Source organism: Telopea speciosissima, chromosome 2 (genome assembly GCF_018873765.1).
Source record: "Telopea speciosissima isolate NSW1024214 ecotype Mountain lineage chromosome 2, Tspe_v1, whole genome shotgun sequence".
NCBI lineage: Eukaryota > Viridiplantae > Streptophyta > Magnoliopsida > Proteales > Proteaceae > Telopea > Telopea speciosissima.
Genome location: NC_057917.1, coordinates 11,897,597 through 11,925,252, shown reverse-complemented (window position 1 = coordinate 11,925,252; position 27,656 = coordinate 11,897,597). Strand labels below are relative to the sequence as shown.

The 27,656-nt window shown below is 41.4% G+C and overlaps 1 protein-coding gene across 1 annotated transcript; it reads left to right on the top strand.

The window, feature by feature from the left end:
• Nucleotides 1–1,149: 1,149 nt before the first annotated feature.
• LOC122653093 (UDP-glycosyltransferase 73C3-like) lies at nucleotides 1,150–25,966 on the top strand. Its single transcript, XM_043847021.1, has 3 exons — nucleotides 1,150–1,632; nucleotides 1,729–2,157; nucleotides 25,742–25,966. The coding sequence occupies exons 1-3, from the start codon at nucleotides 1,188–1,190 to the stop codon at nucleotides 25,786–25,788; spliced, it is 921 nt and encodes a 306-aa protein (XP_043702956.1). The 5' UTR covers nucleotides 1,150–1,187; the 3' UTR covers nucleotides 25,789–25,966.
• Nucleotides 25,967–27,656: the final 1,690 nt, after the last annotated feature.

The following is a 27,656-nucleotide window of genomic DNA, read 5'->3' as shown; positions in this document are numbered from 1 at the left end:
TTCGGGACTTCGGATTACACAAGAGGACGCGTATTGGTGTACTTTTTACAAAGATATTTCAAAGCCGTACTACTTGCCATATTTCTAGTCTTATACTTTTTGCCCATGTTATTTTGTTACTACAGGACTGCAATTTTTTATTGAATCCAATCTCGTGATGGGTCGACCTTTTGGGCCCAAAGCTGTGATGGGTCGACCTTTTGGGCCCAAAGCTTTCATCTTCACCAAAGATTCATGGTCGATATCGATGCAAAACAGTATATTCTCGTTGCAGAAAGAGGTCGGTTGCAATGTGTAAGGGACAAATGTGGGGGGATAGGTTGGAGCAGTAAGGGCGGGTGGGGTCACATGAAAAAAAGATGAGGTGGGTGGAGTTGTAGGAGAAATAAGAAGGGGAAGTGCCAGGTGGTGTTGCAGGAGGAGGAGGAGGAGGAGGAGGAGGGGGGGGGGGGGTCGATACTTCTAATTAAACGAGAAATGACCTCTTACCCTTCGAATTTGAGAAGTATGAGCGCGTGCTGATTAAAGTCCCCATATAAATGACTAAAACTGATTTTTGGGGACCTATTTGTGGTTTTAATGTTTTTTCAATCCTTTTTAAATAGAATCAAACTCCATATACATATCAAACACAACCAAAATTTTTTTTTTTTTACTAAAAATAAAAAATAAGAATATACCAATGAGGCCCTTGGTTTATTCTGGTAGACTTGTCTTGGATTCAAATATTGACTTATTAATAATCAAGCAACGGTCACAATATAAATGTTTTTATTTTGTCATGTTTAGCCTTTTCTTTTTCTTGCCCGATAAGACTCAAATACCTAAACAGACAAAAATGATGTGGGACCTTAAATTGGTGAGTACGGCCTACCGTTTAGGCCTGAGTCGCCTAACCGGGATGACAGGTTGACACCCTTCAATGAGCCTGGGAATTTAGGGATCAAGAATCTGGCTTATTGAATCACCATTTCTCAAAGGTGCATCGTAGATAGTCACATACATAATAGAATTTTCTACTCAAAGCGATGTAAGCGCTTACGTCACTAATTTTCAAACTCATGTGATCAACTCCACTATATATATACTAAGAGGATCTGAAACCATTAATTTCTCGCGTCTGTGTGATACTGTGTTGAGTACACCGAATTTGAAACTCTCATTTCTCTTCCAGAATTTCAACTCCCATGGCTTCTTCCATTGATAACCATGAGCTTCACTTCATTCTGATTCCTCTAATGGCTCAAGGCCACATGATTCCAATGACAGACATAGCCAGATTGGTAGCCCAACAAGGCGTCACCATCACCATCGTCACTACTCCAGTCAACGCTTTCCGATTCCAATCGATCATCGATCGAGCTGCCGAATCCGGCCTTCGAATCCGACTTCTCAAACTTCGTTTCCCATCTATAGAATTCGGATTACCAGATGGGTGTGAGAATCTCGACAATCTCCCCTCACGAGAACTGATCAAAAACTTCTTCAACGCTGCAAGCATGCTTCAACCAGCATTAGAGCAATCTCTTCAAGAAATGGAACCATACCCGAGCTGCTTAATCTCCGATATGGGTCTTCCATGGACTTCTCATACGGCTCTTAAGTTTGGAATTCCAAGGTTTTTCTTCAATGGTATGTCTTGCTTCGGTCTCTTGTGCAACCAAAACTTACTTTGTTACAAGCCACATGAAAGTGTGGAATCCAATTCGGAGCCCTTTGTGGTTCCAGGCATGCCTCATCGAATCGAGCTAACAAAGGCTCAGTTATCGGGAAGTGTTCGTGACGATGAACCCTCTTTCACAGAAATCAGAAAACAAGTTAGAGAAGCTGAGCGAACAGCGGATGGTGTGTTGATCAATAGTTTCTACGAATTGGAAACTAGTTATGTGGATGAGTACCAGAAGCTTATGGGGAAGAAAGCTTGGTGTGTTGGCCCTGTTTCGCTATACAACAAGGAAGCCTCAGATAAGGCTGAGAGAGGTAATAAAGCAGCCATTGATGAGGATCAATGCTTGGAATGGTTGGATTCGAGAGAAGCAGAGTCAGTCGTTTACGTTTGTTTTGGAAGCCTATGTCCCTTGGCTCCTTCACAATTGAATGAGATTGGGTTGGCTTTGGAGAGATCGAATCGCCCATTCATATGGGTGATCAGACAAGGCAACAATTATAAACAATCAGAAGAGTTGGAGAGATTGGAAAAGAGGACTAAAGGAAGAGGGCTTTTGATTCGAGGCTGGGCACCACAAGTGTTGATCTTGTTACACAGGGCAGTGGGAGTTTTTGTAACACATTGTGGGTGGAATTCGACCCTGGAAGGGGTGAGTGCAGGTGTGCCTATGATAACATGGCCCATGTTTGCAGATCAATTCTATAACGAGAAACTGATTGTGCAGATTTTGGGGATTGGAGTAAGGGTTGGTGTGGATGTCTCTTGTCAGATGGGGGAAGGTGAAAAGCTTGGGGTTTATGTGAAGGGAGAAGAGGTTGAGAAGGCAATTGGGATTTTAATGGATGGTGGAGAGGAAGGAGAAGTGGTAAGAAAGAAAGCAAGAGAGGTTGGGGAGATAGCAAACAGAGCAGTTGAAGAAGGGGGTTCTTCTCATCTGAACATCTCACTCTTTATTCAAGATATCAAGCATCAGGTAGTAGAGAAGCAATCAAGGAGGAGAGGAGTTGATTTGAAGTGAAATCAAAGAGATTTTAATATATTTATTAAAATTTTATTCAAGTTGATTTATTTTTATAATAATTGTATTGTGCAAGGATAAAGCATGCCCTCCTTGAATAGTCTAATACTTTTGCATTTGATTCATGGTTCGTCGAGTATCAGATTTCGGTTCAAAAGACAGAGTAAATCCATTGATACTGCCATGGTTTGAGGTATTGGTATCGGTATTGGTATTTTATCTCTCGTATCGGGGTATACGTATCGATTTTGCAAGTGATTGATCCTAATATCGTGTCGATACCGTATTATTGAAACGGTATATACAAAGGGTAAAATGGTCAAAAAAAATTATTTTTAAAGGAGAATCAGGACAAATTTGTCTGCTACGGCCAATCCGTGCCAATATTGATCCAATACCATATCAATTTCTGAGTTGACCGATACCCATTCCGATACCATGCACTAAAACCCATGGATACTGCAAGTCAAAATGTGGGTGGACTTCGACTCAACTGAAAGACCTCATGATGTGATGCCTGAATTCTTTAGAGACTAATAACTGAAAACACTTGTGAAGTACGATATATTATGTACTCTTACAACATTATGAAGAGAAAAAGATCTTTTCCAACTCCAATTCCAATTGCTCTCCAATCACCTATTCAACGACAGAGAAGATTTAGACATGCATCTCCAAGTGTTGACTAGTGTTGGGATGCATATCCAAATACTCCTTGCTGTTGGATGGGTGGTTGGAGAGGAGTTGGACACCCAAGTAGTTGGACAACTCCCAAGTAATTGGAGAGGATCCGGATCGAGGGCTGACTTGGGCAACTTGTAATGTTGCTCTGTCGTGTTCTAGTGGTCACAGTTAGCCTTACGCACTGGGTAGGCTTTTGTATGATGGTAAATGGACAGAAGGAATTATATATATGTTTTTAAAATTTAGGGTAAATTACACGTCACCCTCTGGTTTTCAAACGAAACTCAGATCACCCCTTGATTTTTGAAAAAACTCAAATCACCCCCTCTATAGTAATGGTGTTAGTCTGTTGTTAGTTATTGGTGTGAAAGGACTATTTTATCCTTGTACTAAAACATTAGAATTAAATTTACAATACTACCCTTCCTTCATCTTCAACATTGGTCAAGGGTAGTTTAGGGATTTAAATTTATTTAATTGGTTGACATCATCACTTAACAGCATTAAACTAATAGAAGAGACTAATTTGTCATATTGGGGTCTAAACCAGGGGGTAATTTGAGTTTTTTCAAAAACCAAGGGGTATCTGAGTTTCGTTTGAAAACCAGGGGGTGACGTATAATTTACCCTAAAATTTGTTATTTCCACCTCTTAATAGACTTCTAGAGTTGCAATTCTATTTGTCAATCTCACTCCCTATTTATAAAGTAAGGATATTGGGAGAAAGAACGCTATCTGGGTGCATATGGTTAGGGATGTAAACGGATCGAATTCGGTCGGATAGTGGTATTATCATATTCGTATCCGATTATATTCGGACAGATTCGGATAATATCCTATCGGTTTTCGGACGGATTCGGATAATTTTCGGATAGTGCTTTTTTGAATACCGGTTCTCCTAAATGGATATGAATACGGATCGAATCGACTATCCGTTGACATATTTACCGTTTTTATGATGAGAGTTAGGATTGAGACTTCAGAGTTCAGTAACTACCCTTTCTTCTACTCTTTTTAGTCTTTTATTCTCTTACGTTTTTTATGTTTATTTTTTAATAGATATGTAATTCCATGTATCACATTGCATAAAACAATATATATAAACCAATAGCAAATCTAGAAAAAGAATCACATTATCTTAGCTTATAAATTTATAAAAATAGGATAACAAAATCCAATACGGTAACTTAAAAGGATAGACAAACACAGAGTTATATTTCAGATATTTTATTACCGTCGGACTGCTAAACGAATCGGATAATAATCGGTCGGATATGGGGATTATCATATTCGTATCCAATTAGTTTCGGATGGATTCGGATTTTCCTAAACAGATACAAATGCGGATCGAATACGGATTTACGAATATCCATTTGCATCCCTATATATGGTGCACTGCCTCTACGCCCAGACATAGGGGTGGGTGAAATGACCGCCAGGCCCCCCATGTAAAGGCAAATTTTCTCTGGGTTGTGGCGATCATTTCACTTGCCCTTATGTCTGAGGCTCTAAGTGCAGAGATGGATTAAAATCCTCTCCAATTCCCTAAAAGTGCAATGCGGTGTAGTTCAAGGCTAAAAGTTCGACACGTGGAAGATGCTAAATCCAACGGTGTTGAGCTCGATTGACCCAATTTTTATTTTTTTTTTAAATTTCTTAGATCTACTAGATAAGAACCAAAATTACAAGAAAAGTTGGTTTCAAATTTGTTTTACTTACACTATTTTCTATTTTAAAAAGATTTACTAGTTAATCCCCAAAGTACCCATTCCACGCAAGAATAAAATAGAAACAAACTTCCAAAATTGCCCCAACCTCATTTAACTGTTTTAAAACCATGAAATCCGATGAAAATGCACCTTAATTGTTGGAGTACCCCTCATAAACAAAAAATAAAACAAAACTATAGCGTCATGTCCAAAGGGAAGTACACCTTAATGTTGGAATAGAAAACAATAGAAACTCGTATTAAAAAAAAAAATAGATGGTTCATCCACCATCCTAGGGTTTTTGTATGTTTCTGTAGACACCACATTTTGATACCTTGGAAGTGTGTCTTGGCAATGATGGTAAAGTTCGTAACTCGTGTGGTGACTGAATGGCAAGAATTATCAAATTACCCGTACCCCACTTTTTGTAACCAAACTGTCCCAAATAGAGCCTAAACCCTTAACATAGCTGTATTTAACCAATTTAAGTTTCACCCAAATCCAACACCTTTCATGAAAATGATCGTTTTGCCCCTGGCATGGTTCTCGATATCTGGACCACCCGATTTAGTCCGAAATACTTTGGATGATCTCATTTGGTCATATTAAGTTTTCACGTAAAGTTTCGGCCAAATCAGGTAACTTTTGTGAAAATGACCGTTTTGCCCCTAGTATGGTTCTTGGTACCCGAGCCACCCGATGTGACCTGAAATCATTTGGATAACTTTATTTGGTCATATTGTGCTTACACGTAAAATTTCATGTAATTTTGGTATCATTTGGACCTTGATCGGTGTGAAACACCATTTATGTGCTTTCCTCGATATCCCTGCTATTTTTAGGCAAAATCCGACCATATTTGTCACACGGATGAAAATTACGGGTTGAGACCTTTGCGGCAATATGTGACGCGTCAAAATCGGCCACATGGATTGGAAGATATCAATATTTGAATGTGGGCCTTTAAAATGGAATCTTTGAGAAAGAGAGAAAAATAAAATTAAAAAAACATTTTGACCGACCCGAGTCAGACGGGACTGACCCGAACCGGGTCAACCCAGTCTGACCCGGCCCAGCTGGACTGTCGGCAGGGGACAAGCCCCCACCATTTAGGCTGAGCCACACATGGCCCATCACCCATGCCCACCTGCCCAGCAGGCCTAGGCACACGCATGCCCAGGCTGCACAGCAAGCCTAGGCACACGCAAGCCCAGGCTGCTCAGCAAGCCTGGCCACACGCAAGCCAGCCCATCACCTTATCCTAGCCATTAAGGCCCCAAGGGTCTTTGAGACTTTTCCTCGAACAGATTTTCTCCTATAAATAGGAGGCCATTTGGAGAGTCTAGGGACAGAGGAGAATTAGTGAAAAATTACCTTCTCGTAGTCCTTGATCCCCTCTTTCCATCCATGGTTTTCTTATCCATAGTTTATGCTCCATTACTGATATAAAATTCCGTAAATACCCATTCTTCACCACTCTTGCCATTCGAAGCAACCACACTTGGAGCGGCTTTTGGAGGTTTCCGGAGATACTTACGGTCAAAAAAAGGTTACTCAAGCTGATCCCAGGCACTTCCACGTTTCAAGAGTATTTTTCCATATTTTTTACTTATTTCTAAGTATTTGTTTTGATTTTCTTTACAACAAAGGTTGTTTTTCAGTTATAAAAATGTTAAAAATAATACAAGAGTGATAAAAATATGAAATTTTCAGGGATGATGCTTGTCACTATGTTTGACAATCATTAATTTTCTCAAGCTCCAAATCATTTTTTTGTGACATTTTTGCCCCTGTAAAGGATTTCGGATTATGTAGAATCTGAACATGTGGGTGGGTATTTGGACAAAAGTATAATGACCATGTTAAAGATCATGTTTTGATTAGTGGGAATGGGCTCTGGTTTGATCCAATTCGGATATGTGATGGGGATTTTGTATTTTTCTTTGTTTTCTCTTCTTTTTTAGCATTTCAGAAAATATTAAAAATAATATAAATGCATAAAAATTCACAAAAAAATTATGGAATGCATATTTCATCATGCTTGATTTTATGGAATCATTATCCACTGATATGCATGTTTGATAGTTTTTATACATTTCCCACCTCATTTAGGGGTATAAATGTCATTTTTTTTAATTATAATGAGAAATTCTGAAAAAATAGAAAAAAATGTTTTTATGCATGATGTGCTGTTTTAGAGTGGTTTAGGATGTTTTCATATGCATACGTGACCATCATGCTTGATAGATATGCATACAAAGTCATTTGCGCCCTCTAGGGGCATTTTGGTAATTTACCAAACGTGGGCCTAGGCTATCATTCTAGAAATATCATTTGGTGTGTTCAGTCATTTTAGGATGTTTAACATCACTTTCGATGCCTACAATGATTCTAAGTGTCTTTTTGACACTTTACTATTTTGCCCTTAGGGGCATTTTGGTCATTTTACGACCAAACCTTGTTTAGGACCCCGAAAAGGCTCTTGTTACTTTTGCCACATGTTTTAACATTAATAAACATGTTTTAAGCATAAGTCAGCATTTTCATGAATTATCATGCATTTTCTACATGTTTGCCATAACAGGGGCATTTTGGTAATTTTTATCACCCCACATTTTCTTGCCATTTCATGTGCTCTTGATGATCCAAATGCATGATGTTAATGTTATTTAATCATGTTTTGCTTATTTACAGCATTTAAATGTGATTTCATGCATGTGTACATATTTTGGCCCTTTAGTGGTATTTTCGTAATTTTGGCTATTTTGGCCTATGTGCTGTTTTGCTTATCAATGATTGTCCTTTTCCATAATATAATTAAACTTGGTTTTCTTTTTTATAGTCAACCATGTTTTTGACCATAGAGTTAGGCTTTCTAATTTAGGTAAAATCCATTAATTAGCTTAATTAGGATGCATAATGTACATAATCACCAAACTTAGGAGTAGTAATTAGGATTAAAACATTAATCTTAATTAGCCTAATTAGGTTCATAAATTTCAATCAAGTTAATAAAAAATCTTCAAAAGAAAAATTAGTTTAATTAGGTGCATAATATGTATAACACAACAGTACACAACAAAGTTTGGTCTAGGAAGACCGGCCGTCGGTCGGGCGGTTGCTGGGTGCCTAACACCTTCCCAGCCCGTATCTTGACACTTACCTAGAGATCTGGGGCAGACCATCCATTGAGTCATTGGAGTTAATTTAGTGCCCCTTCTACGAAGGAGGGGCACCATTCATGGGTCCTAGACCCTAAATCTAGGTGGCGACTCCCGTTTTCCCATTTTCATTCTTTCCCCCGGGTGCACGCTAGCGACCCTCCGTCCGCTGTACCTACAGTGGCGACTCCACTGGGGACTGTCAGACTTCTGATTGACCACTCTTTGTTGTATACTTATTGTGTTATACATAATTGTTTGTATATATTGTGATTGTACTAACTGCATCATGCATCGTGCTCGAAGTGAAATCAAACGACGAGGGTATTCCCTGTTGTGCCTCTACCCCCAGGGAGGTGGGGCACATCATACTAAGTACTCTGAGGTCGGATGATAGCCACTTCCTGCATCACATTCGTGCACACACTCGCTGCATGGAATCACTCAACCTCGTGGTTAGTCGTTGGAACCCATGTGTAGTCATGGGTAATCCGCGGCGAAGCCACAGCCCTTGATATCGTACCTTTGGTGTATCAAAGGAACCACGTACCGTCGACTCGCTTCGTACATACGAGCGATAGGTATATCGGTTCTGTCAAGGGTGACCTTTTCTGTCCTATAGCCTACCCTATGCATGCATCATGTATTGAACATAGACCCAATGCGTAGGAACGCCACAATTAACTATACTTTGTCTGCGGTCCATTCCAGAATTCCTTTATAGCCAATCCTACTAGTTTCAGTCTCCCATCTATTGACAGATGAATAAGGATTTGACTTTAACATTAGGGCGCAAGTGTTTATAACTACATCAGTGTTGGTTTTTACGTCCACACCGCAAGATTGGAACTATAGGGTGATGCCTACTCCTCGATAATCAATCCAATGTGGCGTAGATCTCAACCTGGTAGTAGATCTCAACCTGATAAAGGTTTTACATTTTTGTCCTGGCAGTAGGGGAAGATCCGAATTTATCCACCATATGGTCCATATGGTCTTTGGTGACTGTCTCAAGGTAGTGTTGGCTGCATGAAATTCTTGTTTGGACCATCTTGTTTGTTTTGTCAAAAGAGGGTTCCCCCAATTTGGGTATGCCTTTCCTTAATGTGCTCTTGAGTTGGTGGTACTCTCTTTTGAGCTAATTTTTGTGTGTTCGAGTCCCCCATTGTATGCCGAATGTCTATGATCGTGTTTAGAAGAGAGATCATCACCTCCATTATTCTCACACTTCCCTTTCTCCTCTTATCAAGGGGGTCATACAAAGTCAGACATTGTAATCTCCCCCGCCTCACATCATTTCTCGTCAAAGAGTTTCTTGTCAGAGAGAGCTTGGGTCAGAGATCCCACTATAAGCAGACTTGTCAGAATTCCTTCTTTGCCTCCGTCAAGTGTCACATCAAAGAGTTCAGGAAGTTCCATCAGTTCAGGCAGAATGAGTGAGCATGGTGATCCCCCGTCTGGATGGGAAGCAATGGAAAACAGATTAATGGCCAAAATGGAACAGATGATGGTGAACATGATGACAACTATGAGGACACAAGGGAATCCCAACCGTACACCAAATACTCCTGTACAATCGGATCCTCTTTATCCTCCAGGATTCTTCCTGCATCAGCCTACACCACCAACCCTAGCAGCTGACGGTGAGGACCAAGTCGTGATCGATTCCACTCCTGCTCGGCAAACACAGCAGAGTCAACAGGATAAGACTTGGGAAGATAAGTTCTATCGACTTGAGCATACAATCAGAAACCTGAAAGGAGTTGAGGATCAAATCATCGATACTGAAGGATTATGCTTTTTCCCCCATGCAACACTCCCTGACAGATTTAGGTGGAAGACCGAGAAGTTTGATGGTAGAGGAGATCCTCGTACCCACTTGAGGTCTTTCATCGGCCAGTTGAAGTCTCGTGGTTTCACAGATGAACAGTTGGGGCAAGCTTTTCAATTTTCACTAACCGGCGCTGCTCACCGTTGGCTGATGGCCTTAGATCCATCTGTGATTCGGACTTGGGAAGACATGATGAAGGCTTTCTCCCGTCAATACTCCTACAACACTGAGGTAGAATTGACCAGGCGAGAATTAGAGACAACAAAGCAATTGCCTGAGGAAGGGTTCACTAGCTACCTGAAAAGGTTTCGTGACAAAGCAGCTCAGATGTGGGACCGACCCAATCAGCGAGAGCAAGTCAGCATGCTTATGAAGGGGTTGCGGCATCCATACCGCACATACATATTTGGACAAGGCATCACCACTTTTGATAGCTTGATTGTCGCCGGCGAACAGGTTGAAGATGCAATTCATGAGGAGAATCTCCCACAGGATGGCAGATACCAGACAGGTTCCTATGAAGCAAGCAGTAGTAGGAGACCTCCCTGGCCGAGAAACAAAGAGGTGAACACAATGATGGTAGCTGCTCTTCCTCCACTTCCTCTTCCCGAGCCAACACTATCCACAGTACCATACCAGTTGGAACAAGCAGTCCACCCGGCCCCTCCTCCAGCTCCTCGACCGTCGAAGAGAAAGTTTACGGATCTGGGCATGCCATTGGAAGTCGTGTTTGAAAAGCTCCTCAGAGCCGGCTTAATTGAGAAATCTGGACCCCGACCAATCCCAAATCCTCCTCCAAAATGGTATGATCCTGAACTGTATTGTCACTATCATAATCAGAAGGGGCATGCTACCAACAACTGTTACAACCTCCGGCATGCTATTCAAGATAGGTTGGATTCTAAGGTGTTTGAACTCCGACCAAAGCAGCCAAATGTGACAACCAATCCTCTTCCATCACATGACTCTATCAACATGTTGCAAGGAGAATGTATGGAGACAGATCCAACCTCATTAATCCAGCCAATGCCAGCAGATGACAATGGAAAGTCAAGTGACTCAGAAGCAGAATTCAATGAAGATGACACTTGGTCATTTAACTCTGGCTCCCCATACTACACGCCGTCTACCCCTCCGGGAGAATACATACGGGTAGATACAGATGAGTTGAACATTTCAGAATCTGCCCCAATCCCAGGTCCAACCAGCTCAGAGTCTACCACTGAATCCGATTCTGATCCTGAAGATATAGAAGAATGGGAGTTTTACATTCAAGAGAGTATGGTTGAGACAAAAGATGAAAAAGAAAGGAAGATTGTAAGGCGAGAAATCATGCATTTTTTGAAGTATGGAGATCGTGATTTGGGAGGATGCGGCACTCTGGAAGTTCTCCCTCCTAACTTTAATATTCCTGATGATGCCTTTAATGTGTACCCTCCTCGGAGCCCTATCAATGCAGTTGAACCACACAATGCAGCTGACCTATCTGAAGACTCTGACTCCGCAAGCATCAATGTAATTGCGGATGATACCCAAGGATTAGCTATTTTGGAGCCTCAGATAATTGAAGTTGATGACTTAGAGCAGTATGATATGGAAGTCCATATACCAGGGCATGGTCCCAAACCGGTGGCGGTGAAGGAAGAGTTCGAGATCTACATCCCAAGGAAGAGCTCAGAGGCGATAAGGGAACAACTAGATAATGATGTAGAGGTATACATCCCTATCACTACTCCCCAGTCTGAGGAAGTGGTTGCGGAGACACGGAGTGGGAAGAAGTACAAGCCTACTGAGTTAATTGTTGAGAAATCGGGGCAGCAGAAGGATCCGAAACAAGCAATCAACCAGGCAGAACCAGAAAATCCAGTCATGAAGCAGCTAAAGAAGACTCAAGCTCAGATCTCCATCTGGGGGCTACTGATGGCATCCCCTCCTCACCGAAACGCAGTGTTGAAAGCTTTAGCAACAATTTAGGTTCCTATGGAAACTAACACTACCGAATTGGAAAATCTTGTAGGGGCAGTGTATGTAGTGAATTCCTTGATGTTCGCGAATGCGGATCCCCCTTCAGGGGGGGCTAATCACACTAAGGCATTACACATCACTGTGGACTGCAATAAGAGTAGGGTCCCTCAGGTTCTGATAGACAATGGATCCGCTCTGAATGTAATCCCACTCCATACTTTCAGGCGTTTGGGATTCGACCAAGCACAGCTAAAGCCATCAAACCAAAGCATTAGGTCCTATGACAATACAAGGAGGGACGTATTGGGTGTATTTACCACCATTATCACCATTGGATCAACCAATTTTGAAGTTGACTTTCAGGTCATTGATATACTCACCTCGTTCAATATATTGTTGGGTCGTCCATGGTTGCATAAGGCTGGGGCAGTCGCTTCAAGCCTCCATCAGAAGGTGAAATTCATATCCAACGGGAAGGTAGTGACGGTTGAGGCTGATCCTGAACTAGTGAACACTTTGGCTACCATTACAGTTGATGGTAAGGTGGTTGGTGATGTTCGTCTTGGGGGTTTTCATTTGAGCAATGTGAGTGCCATAAATGGACCATTTCCACCAAGAGAACTATTTTTCCTCCCAGAGTTCAATATCACCAATCCTGTCGTACCGCGAATGATCCTGCAGATGGGCTATTTTCCCGGAATGGGTTTCGAAAAGTATCAACAGGGCATCATAGTTGTACCAGCTATTTCCCCAAATAATCAACGTCATGGTCTCGGATATATTCCAACTAAGCAGGATTTTCAAACTCGGGATGAGAAAAAGATAGTGAAGAAGTATGAACAAGAAAAAGCCTATTCAAGTGGTCGTAGGGGCCAAGACTGTGGTTGAAGCAACCGCCAGCAGCAGAAGGGTGAAGGATTTAAGAAGTCAACAATCATACCTGAGCAAAGTCAGTCTGAGGGTAGAAATCTCATGGCAGACAATGGCAAGGGAAAGGCAGCCAACACAGTGGCAGAAATACCAGATCAGAAACACAAAGAAATTGAAGACTTCAAGATGGCTCCCTATTTTAAAACCCTGAATGGACAATTTATTAGGAAGGGTGAGGACTATCCATACTATGGGTTTCCTGAGCCGTGGTATGATGGGGTCACCAAGTGCAAAGTTTCAGGTTTCGAGATCTTTTTTTATGCTGAGGTTGATTGGGTCGAGGTGGAACACGACATCCAAATGCAGATGAACCAGTTGCAAGTGGAAGAGGTGAACAACCTGGATCTAACAGAATTGTTCAATGAAGTGGCTATGGTCATTGAAGACGGAGGAGATGATGTTCCTACCCCACACCTAATGATTCACCCTGCTATAGGCATCCTCCCCAACTGGAGCTGCTTGGGTGACTTTGTTTACCACCCTCTGAATACTGTGGAGTCTGTTGTGTCTGAACCTGAGTCCTTAGAATTCATAGGTTGTCCAGTCCTTACTCAGTCCATTCCTGTAATCCCACCATATAATAATGGTGCTTCTGTTTCTACTTTTCCTTTTAAAATGTTCGAGTCGACCCCAGTTGGGTCAGTTGCGTCTGATGTAACCGCTACTTCTGGAATAAATGAAATGACTCCATTTGCGTATGATTGTTGTCCCACCTTTCATGATTCTCTTTCTAATGATGATGAATCCTGCGATGAACCATCGCCCGAACTTTTAGAAGCAATAAAGGCCTTCGAGGAAAACAAGGCCCAACCCTTACCCGATGAATTCAGGTTGGTCAATTTGGGAACAGAAGAAAACCCCTAAGTGGTCAAGATCGGCATATCTCTCAATGAAGCTGAAGAGGACAAATTGGTGGAGTTGCTACAGGAATTTCAAGAGGTATTTGCTTGGTCGTACGTTGACATGCCAGGCATCGATACTAGGGTGGTGCAGCATAACCTCCCTTTATACCCGAATGCAAAACCATTTAAGCAAAAGCTCCGACGCATGCATCCTGAGTGGGCCTTGAAGATAAAGGAGGAGATTGAAAAGCAGTTCAATGTTGGGTTCATTGAAGTGTCAAATTATGCGCAATGGGTGGCGAATGTTGTAGCAATGCCAAAGAAGGACGGTCGAGTCAGGGTATGTGTAGATTACAGAGATCTAAACAAGGCAAGCCCCAAGGACAATTTTCCTTTACCACATATGGATGTTCTGATAGACAATACTGTAGGGCATGCACTCCTATCATTTATGGATGGTTTCTCTGGCTATAATCAAATCCAGATGAACCCTAAAGATAAAGACAAGACTTCCTTCATCACAGAATGGAGGACATACAGATATAAGGTGATGCCTTTCGGACTGAAGAATGCTGGCGCTACCTACCAAAGGGCTGCAACTACTATCTTGCATGACATGATACACAAGGAGGTGGAAGTGTATGTTGATGATATGATTGTGAAGTCTGTCAATCGGGATGGACATTTCAAGGCCTTAAGGCTCTTTTTCGAGCGAATCAAGCAGTTTAAGTTGAGACTGAATCCCCAGAAGTGCATATTTGGAGCAACAGCAGGGATGCTCCTGGGATTCATGGTTAGCCAAAGAGGAATTGAGGTCGACCCATCAAAGATCAAGGCGATCCAAGAAATGCCTCCACCTCGGACAGAGAAGGAAATAAGAGGGTTTTTGGGACGAATCCAGTACATCAGCCGCTTCATCTCACACCTAACCACAATTTGTGAGCCTGTTTTTAAATTACTGAAGAAGGGACAACCGAAGGAATGGAACCCTCAGTGTCAGGACGCCTTTGATCGCATCAAGGAATATTTAATGAATCCACCAGTTCTCGTTCCTCCAATACCAGGGAGGCCTCTACTACTATATCTTTCTGTGCTTGAGGATTCAATGGGATCGATGTTGGCCCAACATGGACCAGATGGTCATACAGAGCAGGGTGTGTATTACCTAAGCAAGAAGTTCCTAGATTATGAAACAAGATACACAGCCTTGGAGAAAACTTGCACGGCTTTGGTATGGGCTACACGGAGGTTGAGGCATTACATGTTGGCTCACTCGGTTCTCTTGATTTCCAGGATGGACCCCTTAAAGTATTTATTCGAGAAGCTTGCGTTGACAGGGAGACTTGCCCGATGGCTACTACTTTTATCAGAATTTGACATCACTTATGTCACACAGAAGGCTGTCAAAGGAAAGGCCATCACAGAGCATTTATCTGCACATCCAGTCATGGATACACGAAGATTAGAGGATATCTTCCCTGATGAAGAAATAGCAGTGATAAATATAGAAAGGGAGATAAAACCTTGGCAAATGTATTTTGATGGTGTAGCCAATCAGAAAGGATGCGGAGCTGGCATTCTACTTATAACCCCTGAGGGAGTCTACATGCCCATGGCCACTAGATTGGAATTTGAATGCACCAACAACATGGCCGAATATGAAGCCTGTGTCATTGGCTTGGAGGCAGCTCTCTCCATAGGGGTAAAAACCCTGCAAGTGTACGGTGACTCGTCCATCGTGGTATGTCAGGTCCGAGGTGATTGGAAGACAAGAGATGAAAAGCTGAAGCCTTACCAAGGGTATACAGAAGTCTTGATGAAGCAGTTCGCGGAGATTAGTTTTGACTATTTCCAAAGGGATAACAATAGATATGCTGATGCCTTGGCAACGCTTGCGTCAATGATCAATTTTGGCCCAAAGGAGAAGATTCAACCATTCATGGTAGACTTAAGAAGCCAACCCTCATATCAAAACTGCATTAACACTTTGACCCCTGAAGGCCGGCCATGGTTCGCCCCCATTATAGATTTCATTCGAGAAGGGAAGTATCCGACAGATGCGACCTTGAGGGAAAAGGAGTTTCTTAGGCGTTATGTCACCCAGTTCATCATACATGAGAATATCTTGTACAAGCGATCTTACGATGGTGTGTAATTGGTGTGTGTTGACGAAGATCAAGCCTAGACCATCTTGGACCGGATACATCAGGGGATTTGTGGGCCACACATGAATGCTCGCATGCTAGCAAAGAAAATTCTAAGGTTGGGTTACTATTGGAACACCTTGGAGGCAGACTGCATTGAGTATGTGAAGAAATGTCATAGATGCCAAGTGTTTGCAAACTTAATCCATGTGCCACCAATAGAGCTACACACACTAAGCTCTCCTTGGCCATTCTCTACATGGGGCATCGATATCATCGGGAAAGTGACACCAAAGGCCTCGAATGGGCATGAATTCATCTTAGTGGCCATCGACTACTTTACGAAGTGGGTCGAAGTCCAATCTTATGTAATATTGACAGCGGCTAAGGTAGCTAAGTTCATCCAAGAGAACATCATCTGTCGATATGGGGTACCCCGCGAGATTATCTCTGATCAAGGTACACATTTTCGGGGGAAGGCCCAATGGATATGTGATCAATTCAAGATCCTTAGGCACAGATCTTCACCTTATCGACCTCAGACTAATGGAGCGGTTGAGGCGGCCAATAAGAATGTGAAGGTAATACTCCAAAAGATGGCTGACACCCACTCGGATTGGGCCGATAAACTATCATATGCACTATGGGCATATAGGACGTCTATCCGTACTCCGACTGGGGCAACCCCATATTCCTTGGTTTACGGTATGGAAGCGGTCCTCCCCGTTGAAATAGAAGTACCATCATTGAGAGTACTCATGGAATGCCAACTCCCTGAAGCTGAATGGTTGAAGAGGAGGCATGAAGAGTTGCACTTGATTGATGAAAGGAGATTGAGGGCCATGGACAATGCAAAGAAATATCAGCAGAGGATTGCAAGAGCCTTCAATAAGAAAGTCCACCCACGCCCTATGAATGTTGGTGATTTAGTGTTGAAGGAGCAGAGGGCTCCCATCTCTGACCCAAGGGGGAAATTCTGACCAAATTGGAGCGGCCCATTCAGAATAACAGAGATCCTCCTAGGGAAGACAGTTCATCTTGTTGACTTAGACGGCCAAGAACTACAATATTTGACCAACTTGGATCAGCTGAAGAGGTATTATGTCTGATCCATCCACCCCCACGAACTACGTTTGACCTAATTCCTTCACTTGGGATACGTAGGCAGCTTTCAAGCCCGGTTGCACCACCCATCACATCATCATCACCATAAAAACCATCATTTTGGGCTTCTCGTGAATTTCCTTAGAGACTTTTATTTTGAGGGAACGATGAATTCATCGCTATTTTCATCATCTAATCCTCCCATCATCTTAGTTGAATTCTTTCCACTACCTACTCCATCGGTAGAATTCCCAAAGAGTTCTATCCATCTTTAACGTCAACGGGATCTGCTCTTGCTAACCCGCCATCCACTTTTCTTTCAAACCATCAACTTCTTTAAAATGGTGCAACCTCTCTCGCGAGCTCACCATTCCTTCCAGTCTCTCTGTCCGTAGTAGAGCCATCAGACGTCCCTGCGGGGTCCTAAAAAAAAAAAAAGTCTCTTATGGTTGTCATAGGTTTAAATGGGTCCAGACATAATGTGTTATTTCTTGAATAGGTCATCCTAAAAAATCAGGAGCAGCAGAAGGGGAGTGCAACCAAAAAAAAAAATAAAGAAAAAGGGTGTGGGGATGTGGTATGTTTATCTGACTAATTTGTGGCTTATGGTACAGATGCATCGACCACGCACCGAGACTTTGGATGATTTACTACGAGGATGGACCCTCACTAGGTCCACCGGACAATCCGACATTCTAGAAACTATCAAACTCCAGGTCCTTAGCCGCATGAGATGTATGGAACTACATAATGATTTTCTGCGCCAAGTACCCCGATTTTGGATACCTGATTTGCATGTGTTCCAGTTTGGATCAGTAGAGATTTGCCCTACCATTGAAGAATTGAGAGCCTGCTTACTGTCTCCTCCTCAAGGCAATGTGTTCTGCCCCACTCTACGACAGGATTACTCTCAAGGTATCCAAAAATTCTTCGGCTGGAGTACCAAAGAAATGAGGCAATTTATGAATTTTGGGAAGATCGACATCATGAAGGTCGCCAAGTCATTCGCTCCTCGACGATACGCAAAAGGAATTTTTCATGAGTAAAGAGAGAATGCTTATCTTTTTTGCATGATAGCTCGATGTCTCTTACGTGCCCCAGGGCGTGGTGCATCCCCCATTATCATTGATGTGATCAACCAGCTCAAGGAGGGTCGCGACATTGTGCCTACAGTTTTAGCTGAGACTTTCAAGGGTCTTGACCGAATGCAACAACTTCAGAAATTTGGTATAGATCATTTCGCAGGTTGTCCTTATGTCCTCCAACTCTGGTTGACTGAAAGGTTGCAATTATTGAAGCCCTTACCAGCTGATCACCTCAGTACATTCCATTATTAGCGCAGGAGAGAGATCACAAATTTTCATCTGATAAGTGATTGGCAGAAATTTCTCCAAGATAAGACAGTTGAGGACATCCGATGGGATTGTCATTGGTGGCGAGAGAGCAACCCGATACTAAGATCTCCAGGCTATAATTACATCAGATTGATGGGCTTGACCCATACTTCATTTTATATGCCGTCTTGCATTCTTAGACAGTATCGACTAACTCAGGGGGACCCGATTGAGATTGTGAATTTTCACCCGCCTGAGGAATTGTCAGATAGAACGGTTTGCTTGATCTCAGGGCTATGGGGGTGGCATCAGGACCAAGCCTCAAGATAAAGTGGGTCACGAATATCAAGGACTGGGGCATCTAGATCTCTTTGACTCCTCTCTCATGTCCCATGTTTGTTTTTTTGTAACCTTGACTTTAATGCAATGTGATTTCGCACCATTATCTTGTTGCCCTCCATGTTGCCCATCTCAAGTATACACATGACATCATGTACCCATCTGAAATTTCAGTCTACACACCTGAATTCGGCCGGTGGTACCTGGTCTCTCGAATAAACATGGTGATAGATTGCTTTCTTTCTAAGTTCCTTCTTGCTTGACCATTACTGTGTTAGAATATTTTGGTAATCACTAAACATGTTATAATAAATGCATTATTTTCTAGCATTCTTAAGAAAATAAAAATAACAAAAGTAGCATTTTGCCTTGAACTCTCATAACGAGGTATTATATTCTCAAGGTATTTAGTCCCAAAACAACGAGGTATTTAGCCCTCTGGGTATTTAGTCCCAAAATAACGAGGTATTAAACCCTCATGATATTTAGTCCCAAAGCTACGAGGTATTTAACCCTCTGGGTATTTAGTCCCAAAACAACTAGGTATTTAACCCTCCGGGTATTTAGTCCCAGGATAACAAAGTTTTTAGCCCGCAAGGGTCAAATGGTGCAGTTGATCGCAGTTTGGAACTTTCGTACTCATTTTTATTGGCGTAAGAACTGTAAGATTTCACTTCACCAGGCATTATTCTTTTGGAGATTCAGGTAAGTATCTGACCTCCTTCCTTTAAATTAAGCAAGATTTGCCAGATGTTTAGAATAGTTAAGGGATTTATCGGGTTTTCAATCGGATAACCGCCTAGTTGGGTTATTGGGTATCTCATATTGCTGATCTTTAACGACTTCTTTTCCGATCTACTTTGCTTCTTTTTCTCTTTTTGAAAATCTTGGAATTTGTTTGCCGAGGGGGCTTTTGTTTTCCGGATTTTCATTTTAATGCTCGCATCCTTGAGCAAGGTGTAGGTCCTATTTTCGCTCCCCTGTGACAAAATGCGGAGTCATTCATTTGACTTTCGTCCACTGCGTGCCCTCCGTCAAATGGGGGCATTCTGTAGACACCACATTTTGATACCTTGGAAGTGTGTCTTGGCAATGATGGTAAAGTTCGTAACTCGTGTGGTGACTGAATGGCAAGAATTACCAAATTACCCCTACCCCACTTTTAGTAACCAAACTGTCCCAAATAGAGCCTAAACCCTTAACATAGCCGTATTTAACCATTTTAAGTTCACATGTGAAGTTTCTCCCAAATCCAGCACCTTTCATGAAAATGACCGTTTTGCCCCTGGCACGGTTCTCGGTATCTGGACCACCTGATTTAGTCCAAAATATTTTGGATGACCTCATTTGGTCATATTAAGTTTTCACGTAAAGTTTCGGCCAAATTAGGTAACTTTTGTGAAAATGACCGTTTTGCCCCTGGTATGGTTCTTGGTACTCGAGCCACCCGATGTGACCTGAAATCATTTGGATAACTTTATTTGGTCATATTGTGCTTACACGTAAAATTTCATGTAATTTTGGTATCATTTGGACCTTGATCGGTGTGAAACACCATTTATGTGCTTTTCTCGATATTCATGCCATTTTTAGGCAAAATCCGACCATATCTGTCACATGGATGAAAAGTACGGGTTGAGACCTTTGCGGCAATATGTGGCGCGTCAAAATCGGCCACACAGATTGGAAGATATCAATATTTGAATGTGGGCCTTTAAAATGGAATCTTTGAGAAAGAGAGAAAAAATAAAAAAAAAAAAACATTTTGACCGACCCGAGTCAGACGGGACTGACCCGAACCGGGTCAACCCAGTATGACCCGGCCCAGCTGGACTGTCGGCAGGGGACAAGCCCCCACCATTTAGGCTGAGCCACACATGGCCCATCACCCATGCCCACCTGCCCAGCAAGCCTAGGCACACGCATGCCCAGGCTGCACAGCAAGCCTAGGCACACGCAAGCCCAGGCTGCTCAGCAAGCCTGGCCACACGCAAGCCAGCCCATCACCTTATCCTAGCCACTAAGGCCCCAAGGGTCTTTGAGACTTTTCTTCGAACAGATTTTCTCCTATAAATAGGAGACCATTTGGAGGGTCTAGGGACAGAGGAAAATTAGTGAAAAGTTACCTTCACGTAGTCCTTGATCCCCTCTTTCCATCCATGGTTTTCTTATCCATAGGTTATGCTCCATTACTGATATAAAATTCTATAAATACCCCTTCTTCACCACTCTTGCTATTCAAAGCAACCACACTTGGAGGGGCTTTTGGAGGTTTCCGACGATACTTACGGTCAAAAAAAGGTTACTCAAGCTGAGCCCAGGCACTTCCACGCTTCAAGGGTATTTTTTCATATTTTTTACTTATTTCTAAGTATTTGTTTTGATTTTCTTTACAACAAAGGTTGTTTTTCAGTTATAAAAATGTTAAAAATAATACAAGAGTGATAAAAATATGAAATTTTCAGGGATGATGCTTGTCACTATGTTTAACATTCATTAATTTTTTCAATCTCCAAATCATTTTTTTTTGTGAGATTTTTTCCCATGTAAAGGATTTCGGATTATGTAGAATCTGAACATGTGGGTGGGTATTTGGACAAAAGTGTTATAACCATGTTAAAGATCATGTTTTGATTAGTGGGAATAGGCTCTGGTTTGGTCCAATTCGGATCTGTGATGGGGATTTTGTATTTTTCTTTGTTTTCTCTTCTTTTTTAGCATTTCAGAAAATATTAAAAATAACATAAACGCATAAAAATTCACAAAAAAATTATGGAATGCATATTTAATCATGCTTGATTTTATGGAATCATTATCCACTGATATGCATGTTTGATAGTTTTTATACATTTCCCACCTCATTTAGGGGTATAAATGTCATTTTCTTAATTATAATGAGAAATTCTGGAAAAATAGGAAAAAATGTTTTTATACATGACATGCTGTTTTAGACTGGTTTAGGATGTTTTCATATGCATACGTGACCATCATGCTTGATAGATATGCATACAAAGTCATTTGCGCCCTCTAGGGGCATTTTGGTAATTTACCAAACGTGGGCCTAGGCTATCATTCTAGAAATATCATTTGGTGTGTTCAGTCATTTTAGGATGTTTAACATCACTTTCGATGCCTATAATGATTCTAACTGTCTTTTTGACACTTTACCATTTTTCCCTTAGGGGCATTTTGGTCATTTTGCGACCAAACCTTGTTTAGGACCCCGAAAAGGCTCTTGTTACTTTTGCCACATGTTTTAACATTAATAAACATGTTTTAAGCATAAGTCAGCATTTTCTACATGTTTGCCATAATAGGGGCATTTTGGTAATTTTTACCACCCCACATTTTCTTGCCATTTCATGTGCTCTTGATGATCCAAATGCATGATGTTAATGTTATTTAATCATGTTTTGCTTATTTACAGCATTTAAATGTGATTTCATGCCTGTGTACATATTTTGGCCCTTTAGTGGTATTTTCATAATTTTGGCTATTTTGGCCTATGAGCTGTTTTGCTTATCAATGATTGTCCTTTTCCATAATATAATTAAACTTGGTTTTCTTTTTTATAGTCAACCATGTTTTTGACCATAGAGTTAGGCTTTCTAATTTAGGTAAAATCCATTAATTAGCTTAATTAGGATGCATAATGTACATAATCACCAAACTTAGGAGTAGTAATTAGGATTAAAACATTAATCTTAATTAGCCTAATTAGGTTCATAAATTTCAATCAAGTTAATAAAAAAATCTTCAAAAGAAAAATTAGTTTAATTAGGTGCATAATATGTCTAACACAACAGTACCCAACAGAGTTTGGTCTAGGAAGACCGGCCGTCGACCGGGCGGTTGCTGGGTGCCTAACACCTTCCCAACCCGTAACTTGACACTTATCTAGAGATCTGGGGCAGACCATCCATTGAGTCATTGGAGTTAATTTAGCGCCCCTTCTGCGAAGGAGGGGCACCATTCATGGGTCCTAGACCCTAAATCTAGGTGGCGACTCCCATTTTCCCATTTTCATTCTTTCCCCCAGGTGCACGCCAGCGACCCTCCGTCCGCTGCACCTACAGTTCCAAAATACCCTTCAATACCCTCGCGAAACCTGTTACCGCCCTCTCCCACTCCGTGGTGAATGGGTGGAGGGAAACTCGGTCAAAAAAAAAAAAAAGAAAGAAAAGATTGAGAGAAACAATTAAAAAGAAAAAAGGTAGAGAAAGTTGTGCGCCCTTCCCTCCTATTTTCCTCTATCGTGGTTTAAAACAGATTTTTGGGATAATTTTGGAAGTTCGCTTCTATTTATTCTTAACCAACTTTGGGGATTGAGTAAATCTTTTTAAAATGGAAAGTAATGGATGTAAATCAAATTTGAAACCTACTTATCTTGTAATAGTTCTTATCTAGTAGACCTAAGAAATTGTCCTTTTTTTTGTTTTTTTTTGTTTTTTCTTGTCGAGCTTGGAACCGTTGGATTTAACATCTTCCAAGTGTCGAGCTCTCTGCCCCGAACAGCACTTTTAGAGAATTGGAGAGGATTTTTTCCATGCAGAAATAGCGTACTACACGGGCCCAAGTAGGTCTATTTCCCGACATTATATATTAAGTTATAAACCTCCACCTTTTTAAAAATACCCAAAGCTAGAAAGCAAAACCATGAGAATTTTTTTGGGGTAATTTACACCTGTCTCCCTTGAGGTTTGCTTTAATTACACTTTCACCCGTGAGGTTTGGAAAATAATGCATACATCCCTTGCTTTCCAAACTAATTAATAACTAAAACCCTTTCCGTTAACTGTCGCTAGGAGTGTTGAAGTCATTTTATGACCAATATAACCTTGATGGGGTAAAATGACATTAATGTCCTCTTATTTTTCTCTTGCACCCATGATCATCCACAATTCTGCACGGCAATTTAAATCCCTGCAACACAAATCCTCAATTGGGTTAAGCTAAATTGGAGCTTCCCAAGATATTTTAAAAAATAGACGACCTTAACTGTGCTATCCTAATCCTTCAACTACCCTGCTACTTGACCCAGAAAAATTCCTCAAAAAAATTGGAAAGCCATCTTCAATTACCATGAACAATGCCCTCAACTCTACCCTAGAATTAGGGGTTTTGATCCAATTGAAGCTTTTGATTGCAAGCAATGTTGTAGGTGATGAACCATGTATTTAGATATGCAAAGAATTGTTGGTTTGCCACCTACAACATTGACTGTGAGACTATGAGTGAGTCAACCAAGAAATGGTTACAAAAAGTGACCAAGGAAAGGATTGGAAGTCAAGGGTAGGGGGGAAATTTTCTCCCCAAGTTCTTTGCCCGACCTAGTTCCCCAGTTCCTCTAATAAGGTGGCGGGGATGGACCCCATCTGGACAGAGTGTTCCAACAGAGGTAGGGTGCTCATTGCGCCTTCTTGTTAAGGGGGACTGGAGAACTGGTCCGGGCAGGGATCTGGAGGGAATAGAGAGGGTAAGTTTATCTTGTCATGTCTGGTCAATTACTAAACGTGTTGGATTCAAGTATTGAGCGATTGATAATCAGGATCACTCATCCGCGGATGCCTAGTTTCCTAGGCTAAAGACTTGCCACTCAAGTCAATCTTTTTTCGAATGAGTCAAGCTCGCCTCTTCATCCCACAATGAGGTCTTTTCGGAATGCCATGAATCAGACCTGCTTTTGATTTTGTTTTGAGACATTCCTAGTGCATGATTGTGACTTGATGGATGGTCCGAATATAAATATGTTTATTTTGCCATGTGTAGCTAAGGGTGTCAAAACCAAACGGAATCCGAAACCGAGCCGAATTAACCGAACTGAGCTGAACCGAATAGACAAAAATGGTGTGCGACCTTACGTTTTACACCCTTCGGTGATCCACTCTTATATATATATATATATATATATATATATACACTACTAAGGGGATGATCCATCTGAAACCATTAATTTCTCGCGTCTCTGTGTGATACTGTCTCTTGAGTACACCGAATTTGAAACTCTCATAATTTCTCTTCCAGATTTTCAACTCGATCCCATGACTTCTTCCATTGAAAACCATGAGCTTCACTTCATTTTGATTCCTATGATGGCTCAAGGCCACATGATTCCTATGACAGACATAGCCAGTTTGCTAGCCCAACAAGGCGTTACCATCACCATCATCACTACCCCATTTAACGCTTTCCGATTCAAATCCATCATCAATCGAGCCACCCAATCTGGCCTTCGAATCCGACTTCTCCAACTTTGTTTCCCATCTACAGAATTCGGATTGCCAGATGGGTGTGAGAACATCGATCATGTCCCCTCAGAATCAATGCTGAAAAACTTCTTCGACGCTGCGAGCATGCTTCAACCAGCCTTAGAACAATCTATTCCACAAATGGAGCCACACCCAATTTGCTTAATCTCCGATATGTGTCTCCCATGGACATCCCATACAGCTCTTAAGTTCGGAATTCCAAGATTTTTCTTCAATGGTATGTCTTGCTTCAGTCTCTTCTGCAGCCAAAACTTACTCTATTACAAGCCACATGAAAGTATCCAATCCGATTCGGAGCCATTTGTGGTTCCAGGCATGCCTCATCGAATCGAGCTAACAAAGGCTCAGCTACTGACAAGTGTTATTGACGATGAATCCTCTTTCCAAGAATTTCGAATACAAATGAGAGAGTCTGAGCAAACATCGGATGGTGTGTTGATCAACAGTTTTTACGAATTGGAAACTTGTTATGTGGATGAGTATCAGAAGCTTATGGGGAAGAAAGTTTGGTGTGTTGGCCCTATTTCACAATACAACAAGGAAACTTTAGATAACGCTGAGAGAGGTAATAAAGCAGCCATTGATGAGAATCAATGCTTGGAATGGTTGGATTCGAGAGAAGCAGAGTCTGTCGTTTACGTTTGTCTCGGAAGCCTATGTCCCTTGGCTCCTTCACAATTGGCAGAGATTGGGTTAGCTTTGGAGAGATCGAATCGCCCATTCATATGGGTGATCAAACAAGGCAACAATAATAAACCATCAGAAGAGTTGGAGAGATGGTTATCGTAAGAAAGATTTGAAGAGAAGACCAAAGGAAGAGGACTCTTGATTCGAGGCTAGGCGCCACAAGTGTTGATCTTGTCGCATAGGGTGGTGGGAGTGTTCATAACACATTGTGGGTGGAATTCGACTCTGGAAGGGGTGAGCGCAGGTGTGCCTATGATAACATGGCCAATGTTTGGAGATCAATTCTATAACGAGAAGGTGATTGTGCAAATTTTGAGGATTGGAATAAGGGTTGGTGTGGACATCTCTGTTCATATCGGACAAGGTGAAAAGGTTGGAGTGTATGTAAAGGGAGAAGAGGTTGAGAAGGCTATAGGGTTGTTAATGGATGGTGGAGAGGAAGGAGAAGTGATAAGGAAGAAAGCGAGACAGATTGGGGAGATAGTAAGGAAAGCAGTTGAAGAAGGGGGTTCTTCTCATCCCAACATATCACTCTTTGTTCAAGATATCAAGCGTCAGGTTGCAGAGAAATATTCAGAAACAATCAAGGAGCAGAGGAGTTGATTTAATTGTTTAAATTTTATTTAAGTTGATTTTTATTTATAACTCCTGTATGTAATTAAGGATAATTAATCAAGGTTGTTGTTGTTGTTTTCTATTGCCATCAAATGAGCTAACATTGTCTTACAAAAAAAAATGAGCTAACATTGCAATTCCAACATTCCATATATGGGAAGAAATGTAAAGCTTCATAAGGAACGAAGTAATAGAACATTAATTACATAGAACAACTAAAAGGCAGACAAAAGGGAATCTATATCCTCTATGGCGCACTGCCCGTAGTGGCTTGAGCGGTGCAGACTGAGCCGTGTGTGCAAAGACTGCTCACCCCTACCCAAATGCCTTGCCCGAGCGAGGTAAGAAGGTTATTGCATGCACGGCCCAATTTGCGTCGCACAGGCTGCTATGGGCAACTGCGCCATAGACGATCTGAATTGGACAAAAGGTGCCTCTGATGAGTTTGGCGACTTGTACTGTCGATGCTGCACTGCAACCATAAGGGTGTCAATTTGGCCCGATTCACCCGAACCCGCCCTAGCCCATACTGAGCCTAGACAAGGTTTGGGCTAACCTTTTTAGCCTGTGAGAAGAGCCTGTACTGAGATTTATAGGTCTGAGGCCGGGGTGGGTCAGGTCTGGGCTGAGGTGTTGGGCGAAACCCGGCCTAGCTTGACCGACCCTATGTATAATGTAAATAAATAAATTATAAATATATACACACACCACCCACACTTATATATATTTTTAATTTATCTATAGTACTCATACTCGTCTATGTTTTCTTGATTTATTATATCAAGGTCAACATTTTTTTTTAAAGAATGATTGGTGTTGGTGATGTTTATTTTCTCATTTTTTGTAGTGCATATAGGGAACAAATTGCAAAATACAGGGTCAATCAGGGCGAACTCGGCTATGTATGATGTATAAATAAATTATAAATATATACACACACCACCCACACTTTAATTTTTTTAAATCATCCACGCCACTAGCACTCTATTCTTGTCTCACCTTGTGGCTTACTTATATAAATGTCTCTTTCTTCTGACAAACAGATTTATAACATATAAATCTTTGTGAAGTTATGGTTGCCTTGTCTTTCTTGTTCATATGTAAAAATTATCTCATAATACTAAAACCCATAGTTCCTCTATATTTGTGGTAGAAACCATAAGCCTTCTTCTTTGAATTAAACAGCATTGAACCGAGACTTACTAGCAACATCTCCACCTACTCAGCCTCAAGGATTATTATTGTATTCTCCATAATTCTATTACATTGATGTACTATCCAAAGCAACCACAATATCTAAATGCTATTATAACACAAATGATGAAACAATTTAGAAACACAAAATAACATATAGA